The sequence below is a fragment of the Paramormyrops kingsleyae genome, chromosome 19, assembly GCF_048594095.1.
Source record: "Paramormyrops kingsleyae isolate MSU_618 chromosome 19, PKINGS_0.4, whole genome shotgun sequence".
NCBI classification, from domain to species: Eukaryota; Metazoa; Chordata; class Actinopteri; order Osteoglossiformes; family Mormyridae; genus Paramormyrops; species Paramormyrops kingsleyae.
The window spans coordinates 2,135,615-2,157,652 of NC_132815.1; the positions used below are offsets into that span (position 1 = coordinate 2,135,615).

The 22,038-nt window shown below is 42.6% G+C and overlaps 1 protein-coding gene across 1 annotated transcript; it reads left to right on the forward strand.

The window, feature by feature from the left end:
- On the forward strand, nucleotides 1–14,550 carry LOC111834501 (uncharacterized). Its single transcript, XM_072703071.1, has 7 exons — nucleotides 1–28; nucleotides 2,086–2,403; nucleotides 12,491–12,634; nucleotides 13,035–13,148; nucleotides 13,332–13,421; nucleotides 13,720–13,775; nucleotides 13,865–14,550. The coding sequence occupies exons 1-7, from the start codon at nucleotides 1–3 to the stop codon at nucleotides 13,973–13,975; spliced, it is 861 nt and encodes a 286-aa protein (XP_072559172.1). The 3' UTR covers nucleotides 13,976–14,550.
- The last annotated feature ends 7,488 nt before the right edge of the window (nucleotides 14,551–22,038 follow it).

Genomic DNA, 22,038 nt, shown 5'->3' on the forward strand with positions numbered 1-22,038 from the left:
ATGGCCTGCACTACTGTCACCACAGCCGGTATAGACGTCCAGAAGGCACTGGGGTCATTCAGATCTACTTTTAGTGAAGAGTGACGCCAACTAACCATGTCAGCTATAAATGCATGGAACTGCACATACCTGTGCAAACAGCGGACGTGTTGCCAGCCAAGAGCAAAGGAAAGAGGTTATGGTTAGTATATACAGTAGGGTTAGTTATATATAGGGGTAGTTAGGGTTAATGTGCAATTTGGAGACATATGAATGGGTTAATAGCCCTAAGTCCAAATGAGACACACATGTCAGCAGGGAGCAACACCAGTACAAAAAAAAATAAACCAAATAAACAAACAAACCACCCGTGCTAAAGACACACGCAGTGCAGAGACACTGGCATTGCAAGTGTTCTTGGACAACGGTTTTCAAGTGATGAAGATGTCAAGGCAGCTGTGACGTCCTGGTTTGAAGGTCAAACAGAAGATTTCTTTTCAAAAGGGGTTAAGTTAAGGTCATTGCAGCAAAAGCGAATGAAGTGTCTGGAGTTATCAGAGGACTATATTGAAAAATATAAAAAAAAAAAAAACGTTTTTCTTTAATACTCAGGTAGATAAATCATTGAACGCCCCTCGTACCTCTCATTCCTGTCCTCTCGTCAGTCACTGCCAGCTGCCTCCTGTTTGCTCCTTTGTAGATCCTGTATTTAAATACTCCCCAGTCCTGAGTTCCCCTGTCCAGTCAGTGCTGCTTCTCCCTGCTTCTGTTCCTGATAATAAAGTCCCTTGTGAGGGTATTTTGTTTCGTAGCCTCCATCTCGGCCGTGTTTACATTTGTCAGTGAGACAATAAGAACATTAAAGGGTTCAGAGGTACTGAATATTAGAATATAAAAGTATGAAAATATATGACGCGCGATAAATTAAAAAGATGCACAAAGATGCATGCAGAGAGAGTGTGTGGGGGGTGGGTGACAGAGGCAGGGACTATGTCAGGGGGGGTCAGGGGGCTTGTTGATGGATACAATATAATAATTAATAACTATTACAGACAAAGATAACCTGGGTGTGTTATGTCAGAAATCCAAGGAATCTGCATTGTCCTCCTGAGTCCACTAATCAAAGCCCACGTCACCAAATGTGCCGGTCATGTTTAGTTTAAAAGTTATTAACCGATTCACGTATTGTCCCATCGTATATTATATGGATAAACGCGAACATTAAAAAATTAATCAAAATTCGCCCGTAAAGAAATCTGGAAAACCAAGGGGTGTGCAATAGCTAGTTATCATGAACCCAAAATGCTAAACCAACATCTAATTAGAGCAGAAATGAACAATTGTCTTAGGTATTACCAAGATTTTGCACAAATTGTGAGATGGCTCGTACCGCAAAAATAATTGGTGTACATCGTTTTCTGTGTACTGGACATCAAAATTCTGTCATTAAGAACTGCATAGCTTGCTTTTATTATTCACTACACTTCCCATGAGGCTATGCGCAGACGGAGCGCGGGCACTAGGAAAACACTAGGAGTGTTTTAGTAAAAATCATTAAGTAAAACCCTCGTCGAGTTTGTCTGCTCTTTAAAAGACAAACATAGCAGTAATTTGCTCACTGGCAGCGAACCGGCACAAAGTAGCCGAAAAGAAGAAGGATGCGCTGCGAAGACTAACGTTACTTATTAAATCGGGTCGATCGATTCGCCTGTTTATACTCGAGCGGCTAATTTTCCCAGCAGCCGATGGCTGAGCTTCACCACAGGGCTGCCAGCTCTCACGCTTTCTGACTCTCACGCTCATGCAAGGAATCTTACGGCAAATCTGTGTTATTACATTATAAACTTAAAAGTAGCTACATCAAAAGCGTCGGGCAGTTTGCAAACCCTACAGACTATTTACAAGGTAATAAAACTGTGACATACATGTAAATGCGTGTGTGCATATTTATCCTGAGTGGAAAATCTCACCCCAGCCAGCGGACCAAAGCTGGCAGCCCTGTTACCACCTGCACCTACGCGCTGATTAGCGGATTATTGAGGTTATGTAGTTTTTATGTGACTAAACCGTTTGCTGTTTCAGTGAGTTTTCATCTTTCTCTCCCAGGTGCCGGTGGGGAATCCACTGCTTTATACGTCACAGAGGGAGATGATGTCACTCTGCCGTGTAAAAATGTACTTCATCCTAACTGCTACTCTAGTACGTGGCTCTATGCTGGGAGGTCAAGCAAAAGTGCTGTTGAACTGGTCGGTCATGGGAAGATCAAAGACCCACAGAATCACAGGAGACTAAGTTTGCTGACTGACTGCTCTCTACACATTAATAATGTCAGCGCTGACGACGCTGGACAGTACACATGTCAGACGTTTATCAATGGACAGAAACACGGACATGATACTGCTGCTTTCCTGTCTGTTCTTACCGGTGAGTGTTTCCCTTATGAAATACTATTGCGTTTGAAATTTTCCATAAACATGACCAGTTGTTTAACATTTTTATATATTTATTCATGAAGCTTTTCATGCAGTAATTAAGCTTTTATGTCTGCATGTTCTCTCTGGTTATATTGGTTTCTGCAGAGAAACTCTAGTTTCCTTCGACGAGACAAACGACACGACTTGGTTAGATCCACAGTTATGGATAATGGCCGGATGGATGTATAGTCCGTCAGCATCACGGCCGTAATCTCAGGTTAAACAGCGATGCTTACAGCTGTAGCGCATCTGTACATTTTATCCGCTGTCATTTTAAGACATAGAAAGAAAGAGGAGATAAAGAAAGTGACATGAGGTGGAATGTTTGCTTTCTGTGTTCTTACAGTGAGAAAGCCGCAGTCAGAGTATTAAAGAGGAAACTGAATATAAACCTACCGCTGTTGGTAAATACAGGCAGTCCGCAGGTTACGAACGAGATCTGCTCCCTAAGTCTGTCTTTAAGTCGAATTTGTACTTAAGTCGGAATAATAATAATACATTACATAATAACAATAATAATTATATGGTAATAATAAACGTAACTACATACGGTACTGTACTGTACCGAGAGCCACGCAATAGTTTCACAAGCGTCACAAAGCAGTTCATGCCTTCGGTATTATGAACCATTGTGTTAACCTGAAAGTTTTATATAATGGACTTTATTGCAGCCCGTTCATAAGTACAAGTTGCCTGTAGTCAGTTGTTCTTAACCCTGGGACTGTCTGTAATATAAAACGTAAGCACACACTCTTTCAGAAAAGCATTTGTGTTTGGTAGATGAAATTCTTTATACAGTAAAACTGGTCTAAGTCGCCGGCTTGTAACTCGTCAATGTGCACAAGTCGACGCTCAAGCAAAAGTCCCGATTTTTCCTAATGATGTTTCCTTTAAAATTCCTTGTGTAAGTCGCCGCTTGTAAGTCGTCAAATTCCTTTAGTCGTCACCTAAATCCCGGTCCCGAACAACACAAATGAATGGATTTTCCTACCTGTAAGTCGACACCCCAATCGCTGCATTCCCGCCGCCTGCTTGTCACCACGGCAATGTAGAACTGGGGAATCCCCACCTATCGCACTAGTCGCTCCCTGGATGCCGAGGCCGTGATGTAGAGACCTGCACTCCCGCCGAGTGCGGCGCGGGACAAGATTTGATGGGTGAATGCGGGTGCGGGCGGTAAGGTCCTCATGTATGTGCGGGTTGCGGGAGAATAGAATTAATCGTGGGTGTAACTGTCCCAATGACAGTGTGTTCTGAAAGTTCATTTTTGTTATAAATTGAGATGCCTAAATCTGTTGTGATCTTTACAATTTATTTAAGATATGTTTATTGAATAATTAAAAATTCTATGTAAATTGACGCAAAGCGTAATGGGTCACATGACTGACGTTTGGCATGGTTTTGGCGCGGTGGCACTGGGGAAGAGGTAGTTGCACAGTGCTGAAAGGGATTTAACTCTGCATGTGGTCCAAGAGGCGCACACGGTAATTGTTAAATTTTTTGTGTTGTATGTGGTTATAATTAAGTGTGTATTTATATGAACGATGTATCTTTGTTTCGGTTAATTGTGAGTGTGATGTATTTTGGACGAGCTTGCGTGTTTGTGACGGGGCTGCTAAGGAAGAGACTTGTATGGACTGTGATGTAAATTTTTGTCTTAATTTTGTTATAGTTTTCACGGTGTCTGCTGAGAGGAGAGAGAGATACAAATAAACCCTCAAAGACATCTGTATGAAGCGTGGCCATTGTTTAATTGGACCCGTGTAGCTACAGTGAAAACGTACCGCCAACATGGCTGAGAGTTCCAAAAGGAGCGGCGCATGTTCGGGATAAGAGAGAACGAACCACGTTCGTCAGTGTAGCCGGATGACGGCGGAGAAGAAAGCGGGATCGCTAGATTCGGTGTATGGGTGAAGACAGCGATTTCTCGTCGGAGTGCAGTGACTGGCTTCTCATTTGAGGTCTTCAGGCATAAGAGTGCGACTCTGCAGACGGCGTCAGGTTTGACTGTACTACATCTGCAAGGTTATGGACATTAGTACAGTGTAAAAAAATAAATAAATTTGTCTTTCCGTTTGTTATAGATAAAGGTAACTGGGTTTAAAGGGTAACTGACTATGATCTATTACGATAGTGTAATCGATGCCCTTCTTTAATATTGGTTTGAATGTTTATTAGTTTTTTTTTGAAAGCTACTTTATAGGTAGTGCAACAATGGGTTTATTTAAGTAAGCTGTTATTACATGTTAAGACTTGCATTGTACTGACCATTATATATTGCAAAGGGTTATGTATATAGGAATAATTTGATAATAGCTAAAGTAAATTTTCTAAAACATGTACAGTGTTGGTTCCCCCCAAAAATTACAAGTTGAATCACCAAAGGAAATTGAAACAACTTCAAGGGAGCTTTCGCCAACTATCTCAAGAGTCAATATTAGGAAGTCCTCCAGAGATAGAAAGTTAACATCCAAAATGTCAGAGTTTAAGCAACAAGAGACCTCTCACAAGGAGAGCAAATTCATTAAACTATATGAAAGCTGGAAGGAACAAGTGAAAGCTACACGTACCAAACTTAAGGATGAGTGTTCTGATCAAGACATAGGTGACATGATGGATGCTGTTGAAGGGCTGGAGACCCAAGTGAAAAATGTTTATGAAAACATACGATCTCAGTCAACAACTTCTACTGAAATCAGAAGGAAGATGGATTCCTGCACAGCAGTAACAGCAGATTTGATGGGGATAATGAAGGTACGTATGAGTGAAGTGGGGCTAGACGAGTTCGATGCTAAGGCAGAAAATGCAATACTTCATATGGTGCTCGACAGAGAGTATGCCCAGTCAATATTTGGGTCTGAAGTCCACAGATCTACAGTCCTCAGCCATCGCTCTAGCTGTTTATCAGAGCAGCAAAGCATTGCAGCAAAAAGAGCAGAGTGTGCTGCACAGTTGGCTGCAAAACGAGCTGAAATGGAGATGGAGGAAGCTATTGCTGCACAGAGGCAAGAACTGAAAAGACTGGAAGGTCAGAGAGATCTTCATGTGATAGCTGCAAAGCTCAAAGCTTACTCTGAAGCAGACACTGCTGAAGCCAGTGATGAAGATAGAATAGCACTTGAGGTAGTTAACTTCCCTCCATCGGCTTGCAAAGAAATTAAAGGTGAGCAAACAAACAAAACTAACAATGAAGCATCTTTAATACAAGCCCTGCATGACACAATGGTACTTACCAGACTTCCTTCACCTGAGCCCTCGGTCTTCTCAGGTGACCCTCTTAAGTTCTTAGAGTGGAGCACAAGCTTCAAGGCATTGATTGAACGGCGATGCACAAATTCAGCTGACAGGTTATTCTACCTACAGAGATACATCAGTGGCGAAGCACAATCTGTACTGGAAGGAAGCTTCTATCGAAATGATGATGAAGCCTATGACCAAGCTTGGAAAGCTTTAGATGCTCGGTATGGTCACCCCTTTGTAATTCAGCGTGCTTTTAGAGAAAGGCTGAACAACTGGCCGAAGATTAGCTCAAGGGAGTCAGTTAAACTGAGACAATTTAGTGATTTTCTGACAGCCTGCAGCAATGCTATGTCACACATTAAGGGACTACAGGTGTTAAATGATTGTGAAGAGAATCAGAGATTACTCCAAAAACTCCCTGATTGGGTAACCTCTCGATGGAATCGTCATGTCACAAAGCAATTGCAACAGACAGAGGAATATCCTAATTTCAAAGAGTTTACAGATTTTGTGGCACAAGAAGCAGAAATAGCATGCAATCCGGTAACATCCTTTCATGCCTTAAAGAATACTGAAGACAGGCAATCCAGAGACATGAAGCGTCCAAAGGCAAATGCATATATCACAAGCGTGAAAGCCTCAGGCAAAACATACAGTGCCGAGGAGAGTAGCTCAGTGGATTTGGATTCATTTAAGAAAGCAAATCCTTTATTTTCATCTTCTTCAAAATCAGTCACATGCATGTGCTGTGGAGAAGGCCACTCAGTTTACAAATGCCAGAAGTTTGCCAGCAAGCCTGTGGATGACAAAAGAAAGTTCATATTTGAAAATAACTTATGCTTTGGGTGTCTTAGGCGAGGACACACCTCAAGGGAGTGCAAGAGCAGATCTATTTGTGCCATTTGTAAAAAACCTCATCCAACACCACTTCATGAAGACCGTTCCCCTGCTGCAGCAAACACATCCTCACTTTCTTGTGGTGTGGACAGAAGCGATGGTGGGAGCACAACAATGATAGTGCCCGTGTGGATTTCTTCAAACACTACTCCAAACACAGAAACTTTAGTGTACGCTCTACTAGATACTCAGAGCAGTAACACGTTTGTAGATCAAGAAACATGTGAGACAATAGGGGTGGGTTTAGAGCCAGTCAAGTTAAAGCTAACTACTATGATGGGAAAGGATTCTGTTATTCAGAGTGAAAGAGTTAGTGGGCTCAGAGTTAGAGGGTTTTCCTCCCAAGGCTTTATCAACCTGCCGCTCGCCTATACCAGAGATTTCATCCCACTTGACCGTTCCCACATTCCTACTCCTGAAACCGCCAAGGGGTGGAAACATCTGAGCAAAATAGCACAGGAAATACCAGAGCTGATGGATTGTAAGGCCGGACTGTTGATTGGCTACGACTGCTCCAGAGCATTAGTACCACGACAAGTCATCATAGGAGGTGAAGCAGAGCCATATGCCATCAAAACTGACTTGGGTTGGAGCATTGTTGGCAGTTCAGCACAGGTGGCAAAGTCAACAGAAGTGACAGGGTTGTGCCACCGTGTGTTAGTCAAGGAACTACCACCATTAACACCAGCCACCGTCATCAGAGCACTTGAGTCAGACTTCAGAGACACTAATCCTGGAGAAAGGAGTATATCACAAGATGACATACAGTTCACGCAACTGCTGAATGGAAAAATACACCAAAATGCAGATGGACACCTGGAAATGCCCCTCCCCTTTAAGACACGCCCTGAACTACCAGAAAATAAGAGGCTAGCTCTGGTACGACTGAGACATCTCAAAGGAAAACTTGACAAAAATCCCAAATTCAAGGATGACTATTTAAGGTTTATGGAAGGCGTCTTCAAGGAAGGTGATGCAGAGGGAGCTAAAGATCATCCCAAGCCAGGAAATGTGTGGTATATCCCACATCATGGTGTCTATCACCCAAGGAAACCAGAAAAGATTAGAGTGGTATTTGACTGTTCTGCTAAGTATGGTGGCACAGCCTTAAATGATCATTTATTAACTGGTCCTGATCTTACAAATGGACTAATAGGGGTACTTTGCAGGTTCCGCAAACACCCAATCGCTATTATTTGTGACATAGAGAAAATGTTCCACAGATTCCATGTAAATCAAGAAGACCGTGATTACTTGCGCTTTCTGTGGTGGGAAAATGGCGATACAAATTCAAGGCCAAAGGAATATCGCATGAAAGTCCACCTTTTTGGCGCAGCATCCTCTCCTAGCTGTGCAAACTATGGAATGAAGTATCTCGCAAGCCAAAATGAAGGGGAGTATCCCGCGGCGGCCAGCTTTATCAGAAGGAATTTCTACGTTGACGATGGTCTCATCAGTTTAGAATCTGTGGACACGGCCATTAATCTAGTAAGAGAGGCGCAAGGGTTGTGTGCAAAGGGAAGATTACACCTTCACAAGTTTATCTCCAACAGCAGGGAAGTCCTAGAGTCGATTCCAGAAAGTGAAAGAGCTAGTGAAGTTCAGGATGTGGATATCAGTCATGATGAACTTCCAGTGCAGAATGTGTTGGGGGTAAGGTGGAGTGCAAACAGCGACAACTTCTCCTTTAAGGTTACCCTGGATGAGAAATCAGCAACACGGCGAGTAATCCTCTCAACTATAGCATCAGTGTTTGACCCATTAGGCTTCCTTGCTCCCTTCCTTCTGCTGGGTAAGAAAATTCTACAAGAAATGTGCCTGAAGGGTATAGGATGGGATGACCCGCTGCCTGGAGAATTACAACCACGATGGGATAATTGGCTTAGCGATTTAAAGAATCTAGAAAAACTCCAGATCCCAAGATGCCTTGCTCCTCAATGTTTAGGGAAAGTTCAAAGAATTGAACTGCATCACTTTTCAGATGCAAGTAGTCATGGGTATGGTCAGTGTACATATATTAGAGTGCTGAGTGACGACAAGGTGCATTGTTCCTTAGTCATTGCTAAAGCAAGGGTTGCACCCACAAAGGTTGTAACTATACCAAGACTGGAGTTAACAGCTGCTGTGGTCTCCTCAGTATGCAGCAGTATACTTAAGGAAGAGCTGGAGCTTAAAATTGACCAAGAGTATTTCTGGACAGATTCCCAGGTGGTTTTAGGATACATTAATAATGATGCCCGCAGATTTCACGTTTTTGTTGCAAATCGAGTCCAAAGAATCAGAGAAGCCACTGACCCAGCCCAATGGTATTATATTGACACTGATCAAAATCCAGCAGATCATGCTTCAAGAGGCCTTAAGGTGGCCGAGCTGATCAGTTCAAATTGGCTTACTGGACCTGAGTTTTTGTGGCAAAGAGAGATCATTATGCCAGTGTCAGCGCCAGGGCTTCTGGTGGGCGATCCTGAAGTCAAGGCAACACAAGTTCTCCAAACAAAGGTAACAGAAAAGGAGATTTTTTTAGAGAGATTTAAAAGGTTCTCAAAATGGCATACAGTGTTGAATGTTGTTGCCAGAATCCAGCAGCTAGCCAGAAGGGTAAACCCAGCAAAGGCCATAGATGTCGAAGACAGGAGAAATGCTTGTCTTGTGCTTGTAAAATTAGCACAAAGGGCAGCCTTTAAAGATGAAATGCGAATGCTGAGTTATGACAAACTGCCACACAGCCATCCATTGTCTCAACTTGACCCAATATTGCAAGATGGTCTCCTCAGGGTGGGAGGGCGATTAAGGAAGGCCTCCTTACCTCTCATCTTGAAGCATCCAGTAATCCTACCCAGACATAGCATAGTCACACTCCTAATCTTACGTTACTGTCATGAAAAGACTCAGCACCAAGGCAGGGGACAAACTCTTAATAAACTGAGAGCAGATGGCTTCTGGGTTGTTGGTGGCAGCAAGGTTGTAGCCAGTTACATCAAACAGTGTGTTACATGCAGGAGAGCTCGCAGGCCAACAGAAATTCAGAAGATGGCTAATCTGCCTGCCCATCGTGTTGACCCTTCGCCGCCATTCTCCTACTGTGGGATGGACTGTTTTGGACCATTTCACACAAAGCAAGGCCGTAAAGAATACAAGCGATATGGTCTTATTTTCACCTGCCTGTCTTCAAGGGCAATTCACATCGAAATGTTGGAAGACCTAACAACGTATGCCTTCATAAATGCTTTACGTTGTTTTATAGCTATCCGTGGAGCTGTGAGGCAAATCAGGTCAGATCAGGGGACAAACTTTGTTGGGGCAAAAAATGAACTGACAAGGGCCCTAAAAGAAATGGACAAGGACAGATTGACTACTTACCTTGCTGAAGAACAATGTGACTTCATCATGAATCCACCAGACGCTAGTCACATGGGAGGCGTTTGGGAGCGGCAGATAAGGACAGTTAGGAGTGTCCTAAACATTGTCCTCTCACAGAGTGCTGGAAGATTAGACGATGCTTCCTTGAGAACATTTTTCTATGAAGCCATGTCAATCGTAAATGGCCGCCCACTAACTACTGAAGGCATTAGTGATCCTAAAGACCTAGAGCCTCTCACACCAAACCATCTACTCACCATGAAAACCTCTATCCCATTGCCTCCACCAGGAAAGTTCATGGTTGAAGATTTGTATGCCAGAAAAAGGTGGCGTAGAGTGCAATATTTAACAGAGCAATTCTGGAGTAGATGGAGGAAGGAATATCTGTTGAATATCACCCTTAGACAACGTTGGCGCTCTCCAAGACGAAATGTGAAAATGGGAGATATTGTCATTGTCAAAGAGGAAGGGATTTCTCGCAATGAATGGAGACTTGGAAGAGTACTCCATGTCTGTGAGGATGAAGATGGACTGGTACGAAGGGCCAAGATCCAATTAGGAAGTAGGAAACAAGAGAAGGAGAGCCAAAGACTCCACCCATCCATCCTTGAACGTCCCATTCATAAACTAGTAGTGCTTATAGAAAATAACTAAATATGTTCCAGTGAAACTTATGTATGTGCAGTTCAAGGAATCAGCCTAGACCTCAGAATTGCTTAGAGGCCACAACTATTTAGTTTTAGAAATAACTAGATTTATTCAAGAGTTTGTGCGAACATTCTCATAAATCATAGTAATTTGGTGGGAGTGTAACTGTCCCAATGACAGTGTGTTCTGAAAGTTCATTTTTGTTATAAATTGAGATGCCTAAATCTGTTGTGATCTTTACAATTTATTTAAGATATGTTTATTGAATAATTAAAAATTCTATGTAAATTGACGCAAAGCGTAATGGGTCACATGACTGACGTTTGGCATGGTTTTGGCGCGGTGGCACTGGGGAAGAGGTAGTTGCACAGTGCTGAAAGGGATTTAACTCTGCATGTGGTCCAAGAGGCGCACACGGTAATTGTTAAATTTTTTGTGTTGTATGTGGTTATAATTAAGTGTGTATTTATATGAACGATGTATCTTTGTTTCGGTTAATTGTGAGTGTGATGTATTTTGGACGAGCTTGCGTGTTTGTGACGGGGCTGCTAAGGAAGAGACTTGTATGGACTGTGATGTAAATTTTTGTCTTAATTTTGTTATAGTTTTCACGGTGTCTGCTGAGAGGAGAGAGAGAGAGAGAGATACAAATAAACCCTCAAAGACATCTGTATGAAGCGTGGCCATTGTTTAATTGGACCCGTGTAGCTACAGTGGGACTCCCGCAAAATGTAATTATCTTAAAATTTATTTATTAAAAACAAATACTCATTTATCTACTGCACAAAAGCAACAAGAACGACTAAATTAAAATAATAACAATTTACAGGCGAATCGTCTACAGAAACTACAATTGCTGCGCTCTGAGTGCCGGGGGACGTAACCGGACACCCCAAGAAGTAATCAGCCTGGTGCTTGGACGGGATGGCATGTTCTGAAAAGCTCCTCGTTCGTGTCCATGTTCATCATTACATTTAATTAAACTAAAATAAAACGAAACATATTTGTTTATTTTCCGTTTCTTTTTTATATATACTCAAAAGGGAAGCAAGTGAAACAAATAACAGAGTAGCGGGAAGAAGCGGTAAAAATAAAACTACTTATATGTTTACCTGCGGTATTTTGCGGGCGGGAGCGGGACAAAACTTGAATACTGCGGGCAGGAGCGGGAAAAAATAATATATATTTTTTGCGGGAGCGGGACAGAATCTTACGGGAGCGGGCAGGAGCGGGACTGAAAAATCCGTCCCGCGCAGGTCTCTACCGTGATGAGTAGAGGTATGGTGTTATATTTACTAGTCGTCAAATCGGCGAGATAGACATAAGTCGCTGAAGTGTCGACTTGATAAGTCGGCAAAACTACGAGATAGACGTAAGTCGCCAAAGTGTCGACTTAGGTGTATCTCGTCAATTCTCTAAGTCGTCACTTTTAAGCTGGTCCCGCGAGTGTCGACTTAGACCGGTTTTACTGTAAGTATAGTTATTCAGAAAAATTGCCAAATATTAAATCAATTTAAAAAAATGTAGGGTTATATCAGAAAGTTCAGGCTATTAGTATTTCTTACAAAGATCTTTTTATGTTTCACATAAGAACTTCAGAATTGTTTCATGCTTTGAGCATCTTTATAAACAACACTTTATTAAAAACAGCCCATTTTCTAGAAATTCCCCCTGCTGAAAATGAGGAGGACAAAGCAAACTGTAGTTCAGTTGCACAGTGTATTACTGCAGCTGCTTATTCAGGATGTTTAATTTTAAAAAGATCAGGTCCCCTTAGCAGGGATGAAAGTGTGTTTCCACATCCAGAGTCACTTTTTAATAAAGTGCTGTTACTGAAAAGCTAATCATGGAAAGATCTTAAGTAACTTCCAGCTTCATTACTGTTTATCCAGAACAGAGTCGTGGTAAAACTACAGGAAACAAACACAGACCTACAGAGAAAACATCCACAGCCACAGAAACTTCACAGAAGACACCAACTCACACTGGTTCCCATACTAACCTCATAAACACAGGGACAGTCTGTACTACAGCAGGTAGGGTGTCTGATTTCTGGTTTGTGCTTTTTTTAAACCTATTTTTTAATTTAAATTTGAAATCCTTTAAAAAATAAATAATTTAGCAGTTAAAGAAATTTAATAAATGTTAAATATCCATCCATCCATTTTCCAAACCGTTTATCCTCCTGGGTCATGGGGATATGTTAAATATTTGGATATTAAATATAATTTAAATCTTACAAAAATAAATGTTGAAAAATACGTATAATAAAGCAAACTGTTCGTCTTTCTCCTACAAAACCTCAATGTGAGACCCTTTTACCAAAATAACATGAGTGTTTAGTCCTTAACAGTGTCTGATTCAAGTTAACATTCTCCAGCTGGTTAGTGGTAGAAACTGAGCAAAAAATTCTATGTGTTTGTACTCAACTGACAGACAGTCCTGAAGACAACAATGGTCATACAGAAACTACACTGAAGACACCAACTCATACTGGTTCCCATACTAACCATACAAATCACACAACTGTAGTTGCACCAACTAACGCAGGTACAGTGATATTTCTGGTTTCTATTTTTACCTTAATTTTTAAGCACAATGACAGCATAATCCCATAATGTATGAGCAGAAATGCATAAAATCACTGTTACCTTCTATTAGCTGAACCTGTCTGTCACAGTGGTCACTATAGTAATGCATCCATGTCTCCCGCACTGTTCTATACTCCCTCAGGACTCCTGCCAGGTATCGGGGCTGCAGCTGCTGTGTTTGGAGCTGTGTGTCTGGCTGTCGTCGTCATGGTGACGTACAGGAGGAGGGCAGGTGAGTCACAGAGCTGCTGGACACTCTGACTCTGTCATACCCGGCCTCTCAGCTGCCATAATGGACTATTCATATTTTATTTAAATTACCTTTATTTTAATCAGCTTACAGGAACGTAGATATGAGAGATGATGGACCATCAAACATATTAGACTAGGATGTTTACTATGTGTGATTTGTAAGTGTCCTCTTGTCCCAGTAAGAAGTTGTTACTTAGGGTTAATGACATTCATTTCCTTCATATTTAGTCTTAAACATTGAGCTGGAGTATGAATGTATATTTGTGTTTTGCTTAAAGATGGTTCTTCACCTCCCCGTATGTCAGAGAATCACATGACATCCAATCCGAAGACGGTGAGCACAAACATCCACTCAGTATATGAGATCCTTATTGATTCAATTATTCCTGACACTGCAATTTATTCTTTGCTGTGTGTAAGCAGACAGAGGACGAAGTCACCTACTCCATGGTCAATCATCCGGCACCGAAAAAGAGAGAGAGAGCAAATTCTGACAACTTTACAGAATACGCCACCGTCAGAACTGGGGCCTAATCCTCTCAGTATCAGAACTTTTACATGAAATATGTACATATATACACACTCTTAATAGCCGCTATTATCACCGTTGCAAATATACACTCCTTTATTAGGTTACTTTTTGACACTCTGTATGGCTCTTGCTCCAGTGCTAACTTGCTCTTGCCACTGGGCATTAACTGGAAGCTCAGCCCAGCTGCACTTATGCCCAGTTGGCTCCTTTACAGCTGCATGCTTGTGCAGTGCCGGTCAGTCCTACAGGCGACATAGGCGACCGCCTAGGGGGGGTAACTTCTGAAGGGGCGTCAGCTTCCCCTGCAGTTTGACTTTGCCTCAGATGGGGGGGCGACAGCGGTGATGCTTGCCTAGGGCACCACACAGGCTTGGACTGGTACTGCGCTTGTGATTTACTCTCTGCCTCACTTGTGCGTCACTTTGGACAAAAGTCCAAACGAACATGAATGTGAGTTTTAATTAAAAACCTTCTAATTGGCTCTGGTCCGTCTCCAACAGCCCACAATATACCATGGAGAAAACGGTTTGCATTTAATGAAATATTTTATTATATGTGATTATGTGAAACCGGCATAAATAACGAACATTTGATTCTGTCGTTATGCTTCTCTTGTATTTTTAGTTAAAAATAAAATGTCATGAATGTTCTATTTTGAATGATCTGTTTTATTTGCACATTAATCTAACAGCGACCATGAGAATTAATGCACAGGACTGGATACGGTGGCACAGCCTTCTGTCACACTGCTGTGTTTCAGTCTCCCGTGAGGCTCTCTCTGTTTGTGGCGCCCCCTTCAGGTGGGCTGGCAGATAGACGCCAGCAGGAAGGGACCCGGACTTTATGGGGAACGAGAGCAGAGACGTGTCTAATAAAACCGAAATGAAAGACAAACGTGTGTAAGGACAGAGGGGGACAAACAGAATGACACCAAGCAGTCTGGTGCCGTCCATGGAAGGGCGGGGGCCGAGGGGGGAGGTCAGAGGTCAGGGTCTGCACGGGGTCAGAGGTCAGGGTCTGGGTGGGTCGCCTGGGGAGAGGGAGCAGAGAACTCACTGTGACATGAGGACAGAGACTCGAGGGAGGGGCTTCGTCAGGTAACCCCCCCCAGCTCCTGCACATCCACACCCCTCCCCCAGGCCCCCCCGGCTAGATACACCCCAGAGCTGGCGCCACCTGCTGGCCACACACAACAGGCCCTTTCCAGCACAGAAAGACTGCAGCCCAGCCGGTGATAGAAAAGGAGCCAAACCAGGGAGCTCATGCATATAAATGTTTGTACCTTAATGCGGAAGAATATATGTACGTACAAAAACTTAAATGTTCATACAACCAGTAAAAGTCAGATTTATACAACCTTGTAATCCAAGGCACGTATCTCAGGATTATAAATCTTACTTATTGCTGTATTCAGTGCTGTACACATACAGGCCAGTAGGGGGAGACAGAGGGCAGAGGGACGAAAGAGAGTGAGGAGTGAGCAGAGTGTGGAGAAGTGTATTACACATTGTTCAGAGTGTCATTAAAATATGTTTAAGTTTAACTGTATTTTCTACGGATGTGCTGAATGAGGCTTTTGACAGTGATGCTTTGGCAGCTGAAAGGGTTTGGCGCCTCAAAGCATTCGACACCTTACTCTATGTCGACATCTACTGGTCAATAAAACATCCTACACCCACTCCTGGTGTTTTTCTAAGTGAATGTGTCACTGACACGTATCATATATCAGCTTCCTGTTAAACAAAGCAGCCGACAACAGTCACAACTGTTTTAAATTGTACTTGTATGCATGACTTTCTGTGTATGAGGGTCATTCTGACTTGCTTCTACTGGTAATGCAAGCCCATTATCCTATGATTAGAATATGCACTGAAGGCCTAAAAAAATGCCATTTGAATTTAAATCAGCAAATACTTAAAACCCAATGACTGGATCATTATTACAGCTGAGCAACGTTACACAGCAATAGAGTGAAGTCAGCTGAGTACCTGAATCTACTGAATGTCTGGGTTACAGCTCCATCACCATCAATGGATGTTTCCTTCCCTAATGACATGGGCGTGTTCCAGGATGAGGAGGCCAAGGGCCATGGGGCTCGAACTGGGAAAGAGTCATTTTCACATGTGATTCGGCCATTAACCCCATTGACAGTCTTTGGGATGAGCTGAAGACGACTTTATGGAGGTGGACTTTATGGACTTGCCTTCAGTATAAGATCTCAGTGAGAAATTAATGCAAATATGGATGAAAATAAATGCTGAGATTTTGCATAAGTTTGTGGAAACAAGGCCATGATGAATGTGCACCACAAAATATGGTCCAACGAAATATGAATGTATGTGATTTTTTGCCAAGCAGTGTATATATACATTTATATTTATTGTTGACTTATGCACATTATCATTACAGTGAGCTGTACCATCTGCCTTGCATTGTTTTTGAGAACCGTATGACGTTTCAGTGAAGTTTGGAAGCGTCTTTCCCAGTGACCACATGACAATGTCATGTGACGCGAGGCACTGAGGCACTGAGGCACTGCCTCAAAACACTGTTGCTTTGAAAACTCGACATGTGATTCGACACGGTGTATCGAGCAGCACATCTATAATGTACCTCTGATTCCTCCAAGCCACAACTTAAACTGGCGACGAGGAACCAACTACTGTCTGATGGTGGTCAGTCCTTCTTTTAATGCTCACTTTCTGCTGGGCCCAGGGGAGCCGACTATGCAGTTTGATACTTGGATTAAACTTATAAACTTAGAAATCATTTGCTTGTTGTTGCCACACCGGAGGACGACTGGCAGGACACTCGCAAACGTGCTGCTTCTCCACTGCCTCGAGTCAGAGACCCTTTTACACTTTTCTGGTCCAGGGTGAGTCGATGGAGGACGCCATTACTGTGCTGTGTGCACATGTCACTCCTAAGAGAAACGTGCTGGCAGTGCGACATGCATTTAGAAAATGTGTTCAAGCTCCTACTGAGTCTAACAGCATATCGCTGCCCTTAGAGACGTAGCAGCCAATTTTAGTCAGGCTGTTAGATTTGGGCCTCAGACTGAAGCTGCTGGGCAGCAGGTGAGATGTATCTCCAGCCAGCTCTCCTTACATGTATGGGTTGTAGATACCAGGCCGACTCCTGCGGAGGAAGCCGCCATCGCAAACCGCACCCAAAATCACAGCCAAACTACAATAATCCTTATTTCTGTGGTGAATCCTTACAACCTTCTGCTATGAAACTGGTCACAGACTCTGAGGCTCCAAGTGCAGCTCTTGGATTGTTACCGGTCACTGTCTCTAAGGACGACATTACATGCTGCGGTAAGTTATGTTGTTGAGTCAGGCTCTGTTTGCTTGGACCGGATTTAATAAAGGGACTCAATCTTTGTTTTAACAGCACTGCTATCATTCCAGTTACCATGACAACTTCCAAACCTGTCAGTCAGCTGCCTGCTGCTCCGCCAACCCGGGTGTCTCTGGGTTCAGCCAAAGGATTTTTAAAAATAGTTGAAATAGCAGACAGTGTCCCACCTGTACGTCATAAACTACGCCACTTGCCGCTCTCTGTTCAGAATGCTGTGATTAAGGAACTATATTGTCTTCTTAAGCAGGTATCACTGGGAAGACTGATGCTTCACCATGGGTTTGACTCATCGTCATTGTGCAGAAGAAGTCTGGGGGAATCTGTATGTGTCTGGATTTGCATGAGCCTAACAAAGCAGATGTAACAGACAGCTACCCTATTACACACATGGAGGAAATGTTATCATAGCTGAGAGGGGCTACTGTCTTCTCCACAACTGACCTGGAAAGTGCATACTTTCAGTTACCATTGTCTCAGGACAGTCATGACTTAACAGCTTTCATTACACACAAAGGACTTTTCCTGTTTTGTTAAGTTCCATGTGGGTCGGTCTCAGCTCCATCTGCTTTACATAAGATGTCAGGGACATTTTTGCAGGAGTCAGTAAATGTAGGAAACTGTATTGATGAAATTATCCTTTGAGGTGAAACACAAACAGAACATGACCAAACACTGCAGCTGTTCTTCAGCACATACAAGAGGCTGGTCTGCAGCTGGACAAAGACAAATGGCCCTTCAGCTGGACCAGCTTGCGGTTCCTTGGCCACATGGTCACAGCTCATGGAGTTCAGCCTGATGGACATCATCTCGCTGTTATTATCTATGCTCCAGCCCCAAATGATGCAGCTAAGCTTCCTTCCCAACTGTGGGATTAATGAAGGTTTATCTTATCTTATCTTATCTTATCTTATCTTATCCTATTCATTTCTTGGACTTTTATCATGCTGCAGTAAATTCATTCCCAATTTTGCAAGAGTTGTTGAATCCCTACATGCCTGCATCTGTGAGACCTCTAACTTCAGTAGTCAGATGATGCACAAAGTAGCTTTCAGGCCATGTAACAGATGCTGTTAGACAGTCCAGCATTGGCCTTGTTTGGTCCTGATCTACCTACCGTTGTGTCCACAGATGTGTCCGGTTATGTACTGGCTGCTGTCCTCACAGATTCATCCAGGACACACAGAGCACATCGTTGCATTTGCTTCCAGGACACCGACTTTTTCTGATCCCAAGTACTAAACCGTTGAAAATGAAGCCCAGGCTTGTGTGTGGGCAAATGAGAAATGGAGGACATACCTATGGGGCAGAATATTCCCCCTTACATCAGTTAGACCATGGTGGTCAATTTCAGAAGGAGACAGCAGCGTGATTACAAGCCCCTCATCATCAACGGAGCTCCAGTGGAGAGGATGAGCAGAACCAAGTACCTGGGCGTCTACATCTCTGAGAACCTTCAGACATGGGCGTAATTTCCAGGGGGGGTAGGGGGGTCATGACCCCCCCCAATAATCAGATCCAGCCAATATAACCCCCCCCCAATAATAATGTTTCCCCTGTAATGGGTGGAGACCTCGACCCCCCCAATGTTCCAGCCAAAGTTACGCCCTTGCCTTCAGAGAGTGATCCGTGCAGTGGAACGCTGCTGCAGGTCATCTACACAAGGAGATGTAGATCCAGAGCTGTAAGGATTGTTAAAGACCTGTCTCATCCCGGTAAGGAACTGTTTCAACTTCTGCAATCAGGCAGAAGGTTCCGGACTGAGGAGGAGTTTCTATCCTCAGGTCATTTGACGACTCAGTCAGGACACGCCCCCCTCTCTTTGCAGTATAGTATTAAAGTACACTCACCTAAAGGATTATTAGGAACACCTGTTCAATTTCTCATTAATGCAATTATCTAATCAACCAATCACATGGTAGTTGCTTCAATGCATTTAGGGGTGTGGTCCTGGTCAAGACAATCTCCTGAACTCCAAACTGAATGTCAGAATGGGAAAGAAAGGTGATTAAAGCAATTTTGAGCGTGGCATGGTTGTTGGTGCCGGACGGGCCGGTCTTAGTATTTCACAATCTGCTCAGTTACTGGGATTTTCACGCACAACCATTTCTAGGGTTTACAAAGAATGGTGTGCAAAGGGAAAAACATCCAGTATGCGGCAGTCCTGTGGGCGAAAATGCCATGTTGATGCGAGAGGTCAGAGGAGAATGGGCCGACTGATTCAAGCTGATAGAAGAGCAACTTCTAACCACTCGTTACAACCGAGGTATGCAGCAAAGCATTTGTGAAGCCACAACACGCACAACCTTGAGGCGGATGGGCTACAACAGCAGAAGACCCCACCGGGTACCACTCATCGCCACTACAAATAGGAAAAAGAGGCTACAAATTGCCAGAGCTCACCAAAATTGGACAGTTGAAGACTGGAAAAATGTTGCCTGGTCTGATGAGTCTCGATTTCTGTTGAGACATTCAAATGGTAGAGTAAGAATTTGCCGTAAACAGAATGAGAACATGGATCCATCATGCCTTGTTACCACTGTGCAGGCTGGTGGTGGTGGTGTAATGGTGTGGGGGATGTTTTCTTGGCACACTTTAGGCCCCTTAGTGCCAATTGGGCATCGTTTAAATGCCACGGCCTACCTGAGCATTGTTTCTGACCATGTCCATCCCTTTATGACCACCATGTACCCATCCTCTGATGGCTACTTCCAGCAGAATAATGCACCATGTCACAAAGCTCGAATCATTTCAAATTGGTTTCTTGAACATGACAATGAGTTCACTGTACTAAAATGGCCCCCACAGTCACCAGATCTCAACCTAATAGAGCATCTTTGGGATGTGGTGGAACGGGAGCTTCGTGCCCTGGATGTGCATCCCACAAATCTCCATCAACTGCAAGATGCTATCCTATCAATATGGGCCAACATTTCTAAAGAATGCTTTCAGCACCTTGTTGAATCAATGCCACGTAGAATTAAGGCAGTTCTGAAGGCGAAAGGGGGTCAAACACCGTATTAGTATGGTGTTCCTAATAATCCTTTAGGTGAGTGTATATTATTATAGTACTTTATATATTATAGTATTATAGTATATTATTATAGTACTTTATATATTATAGTATTATAGTATATTATTATAGTACTTTATATATTATAGTATTGTAGTATATTATTATAGTACTTTATATATTATAGTATTGTAGTATATTATTATAGTACTTTATATATCATAGTATTAGAGTATATTATTATAGTACTTTATATATTATAGTATTAGAGTATATGATTATAGTACTTTATATATTATAGTATTGTAGTATATTATTATAGTACTTTATATATTATAGTATTAGAGTATATTATTATAGTACTTTATATATTATAGTATTGTAGTATATTATTATAGTACTTTATATATTATAGTATTGTAGTATATTATTATAGTACTTTATATATTATAGTATTGTAGTATATTATTATAGTATAGTATTCTGTTCATGATAACTGGACAGCAACCTTCTCAGGGTCTCATTGTCATCATTCCATATTGTCTCTGTCATTATCACTGCACTGTTCATGCTGCTACACTGTCACTCAGGTTCCTTACTGTTTATACTGTTATGCACTTTAACTTTATAACTGTAAATCTGTTTTAAATCTATTATATTCAAAGTTCTATTTTAAAATTTTTTTTTTTTTTTTTTTTCATATCCTCTGTAACTGTATTCTTGCTTATTTCCTTCTTAAATTATTCTAATAGTTGCAGTCAAAAGAGCAGTTCAGGATACATTTCACTGCATGTTGTACCTGTATAACTATGCATGTGACAATTAAAAGAATCTTGAATCATGCTGATCACCAAGCATTAACCCCCTTCTAACTCCTAAAGGATCAGACCGTGTGGATATGAGTATTACACACTGGGCAGCCCGATTGCTCTGCTGCAATTATGCAGTTACTTACCTTCCTGGATCTGAAAACAGTCCAACTGACTGTCTTTCTCTCCTTCCACTGCCTGATGCTCATGGAGACACTCAGACATGGAACCTGAGTCTGTAGCAATGCTGTCTGCTGCCATGACTTCTGTGATGTCAGTGAGTTCTCTTCAGAATCTGCATCTTGCTCTGAACTGAATGCTTTGCAGCAGCATATTTTCCATGGACGGCCTTCGACTCCTGCTGCTGTTAGTGATGTTCTAGGTCCCTGATTGCGTGATGAGCTGAGAGCACAAAGGAATTATGTGTTCAGAGATACGTGTCTCATCGTTCCAATTTCTGTGCTCCGTACCTTGGTTCAGTTAGCTGATGAAGGTCACCAAGGTATTGTACGTACAAAACACCGGCTCAGGAAGCTTTACTGAGGGCCAGGGATGGACGGTCTGGTTGGAACACAGATGAAATCTTGCCACTTGTGCCAATCATCTGACAAAAGGCCTAAATCCTCTGCTGTCCCCTTACAACCTGTGTCGTTTCCTCCAAAGCCTTGGGAGAAGGAGGTGTGGAAGTTAAACATTTCAGACAGACATAAATAAAACGCCGACACCTTGGGGTGGGAGAAGTTTCCCGTTTATCCTGTCTGTGCCCACAGGGGCTCCCCCATGCAAAGGAGAAGAGCCCCCACTTACAAATCAACACACATTCCATACCTTCTCTGGGGGTGACGTTCCCAGATGATCTCGCCAGATGTTTCTCTTTCTTCCT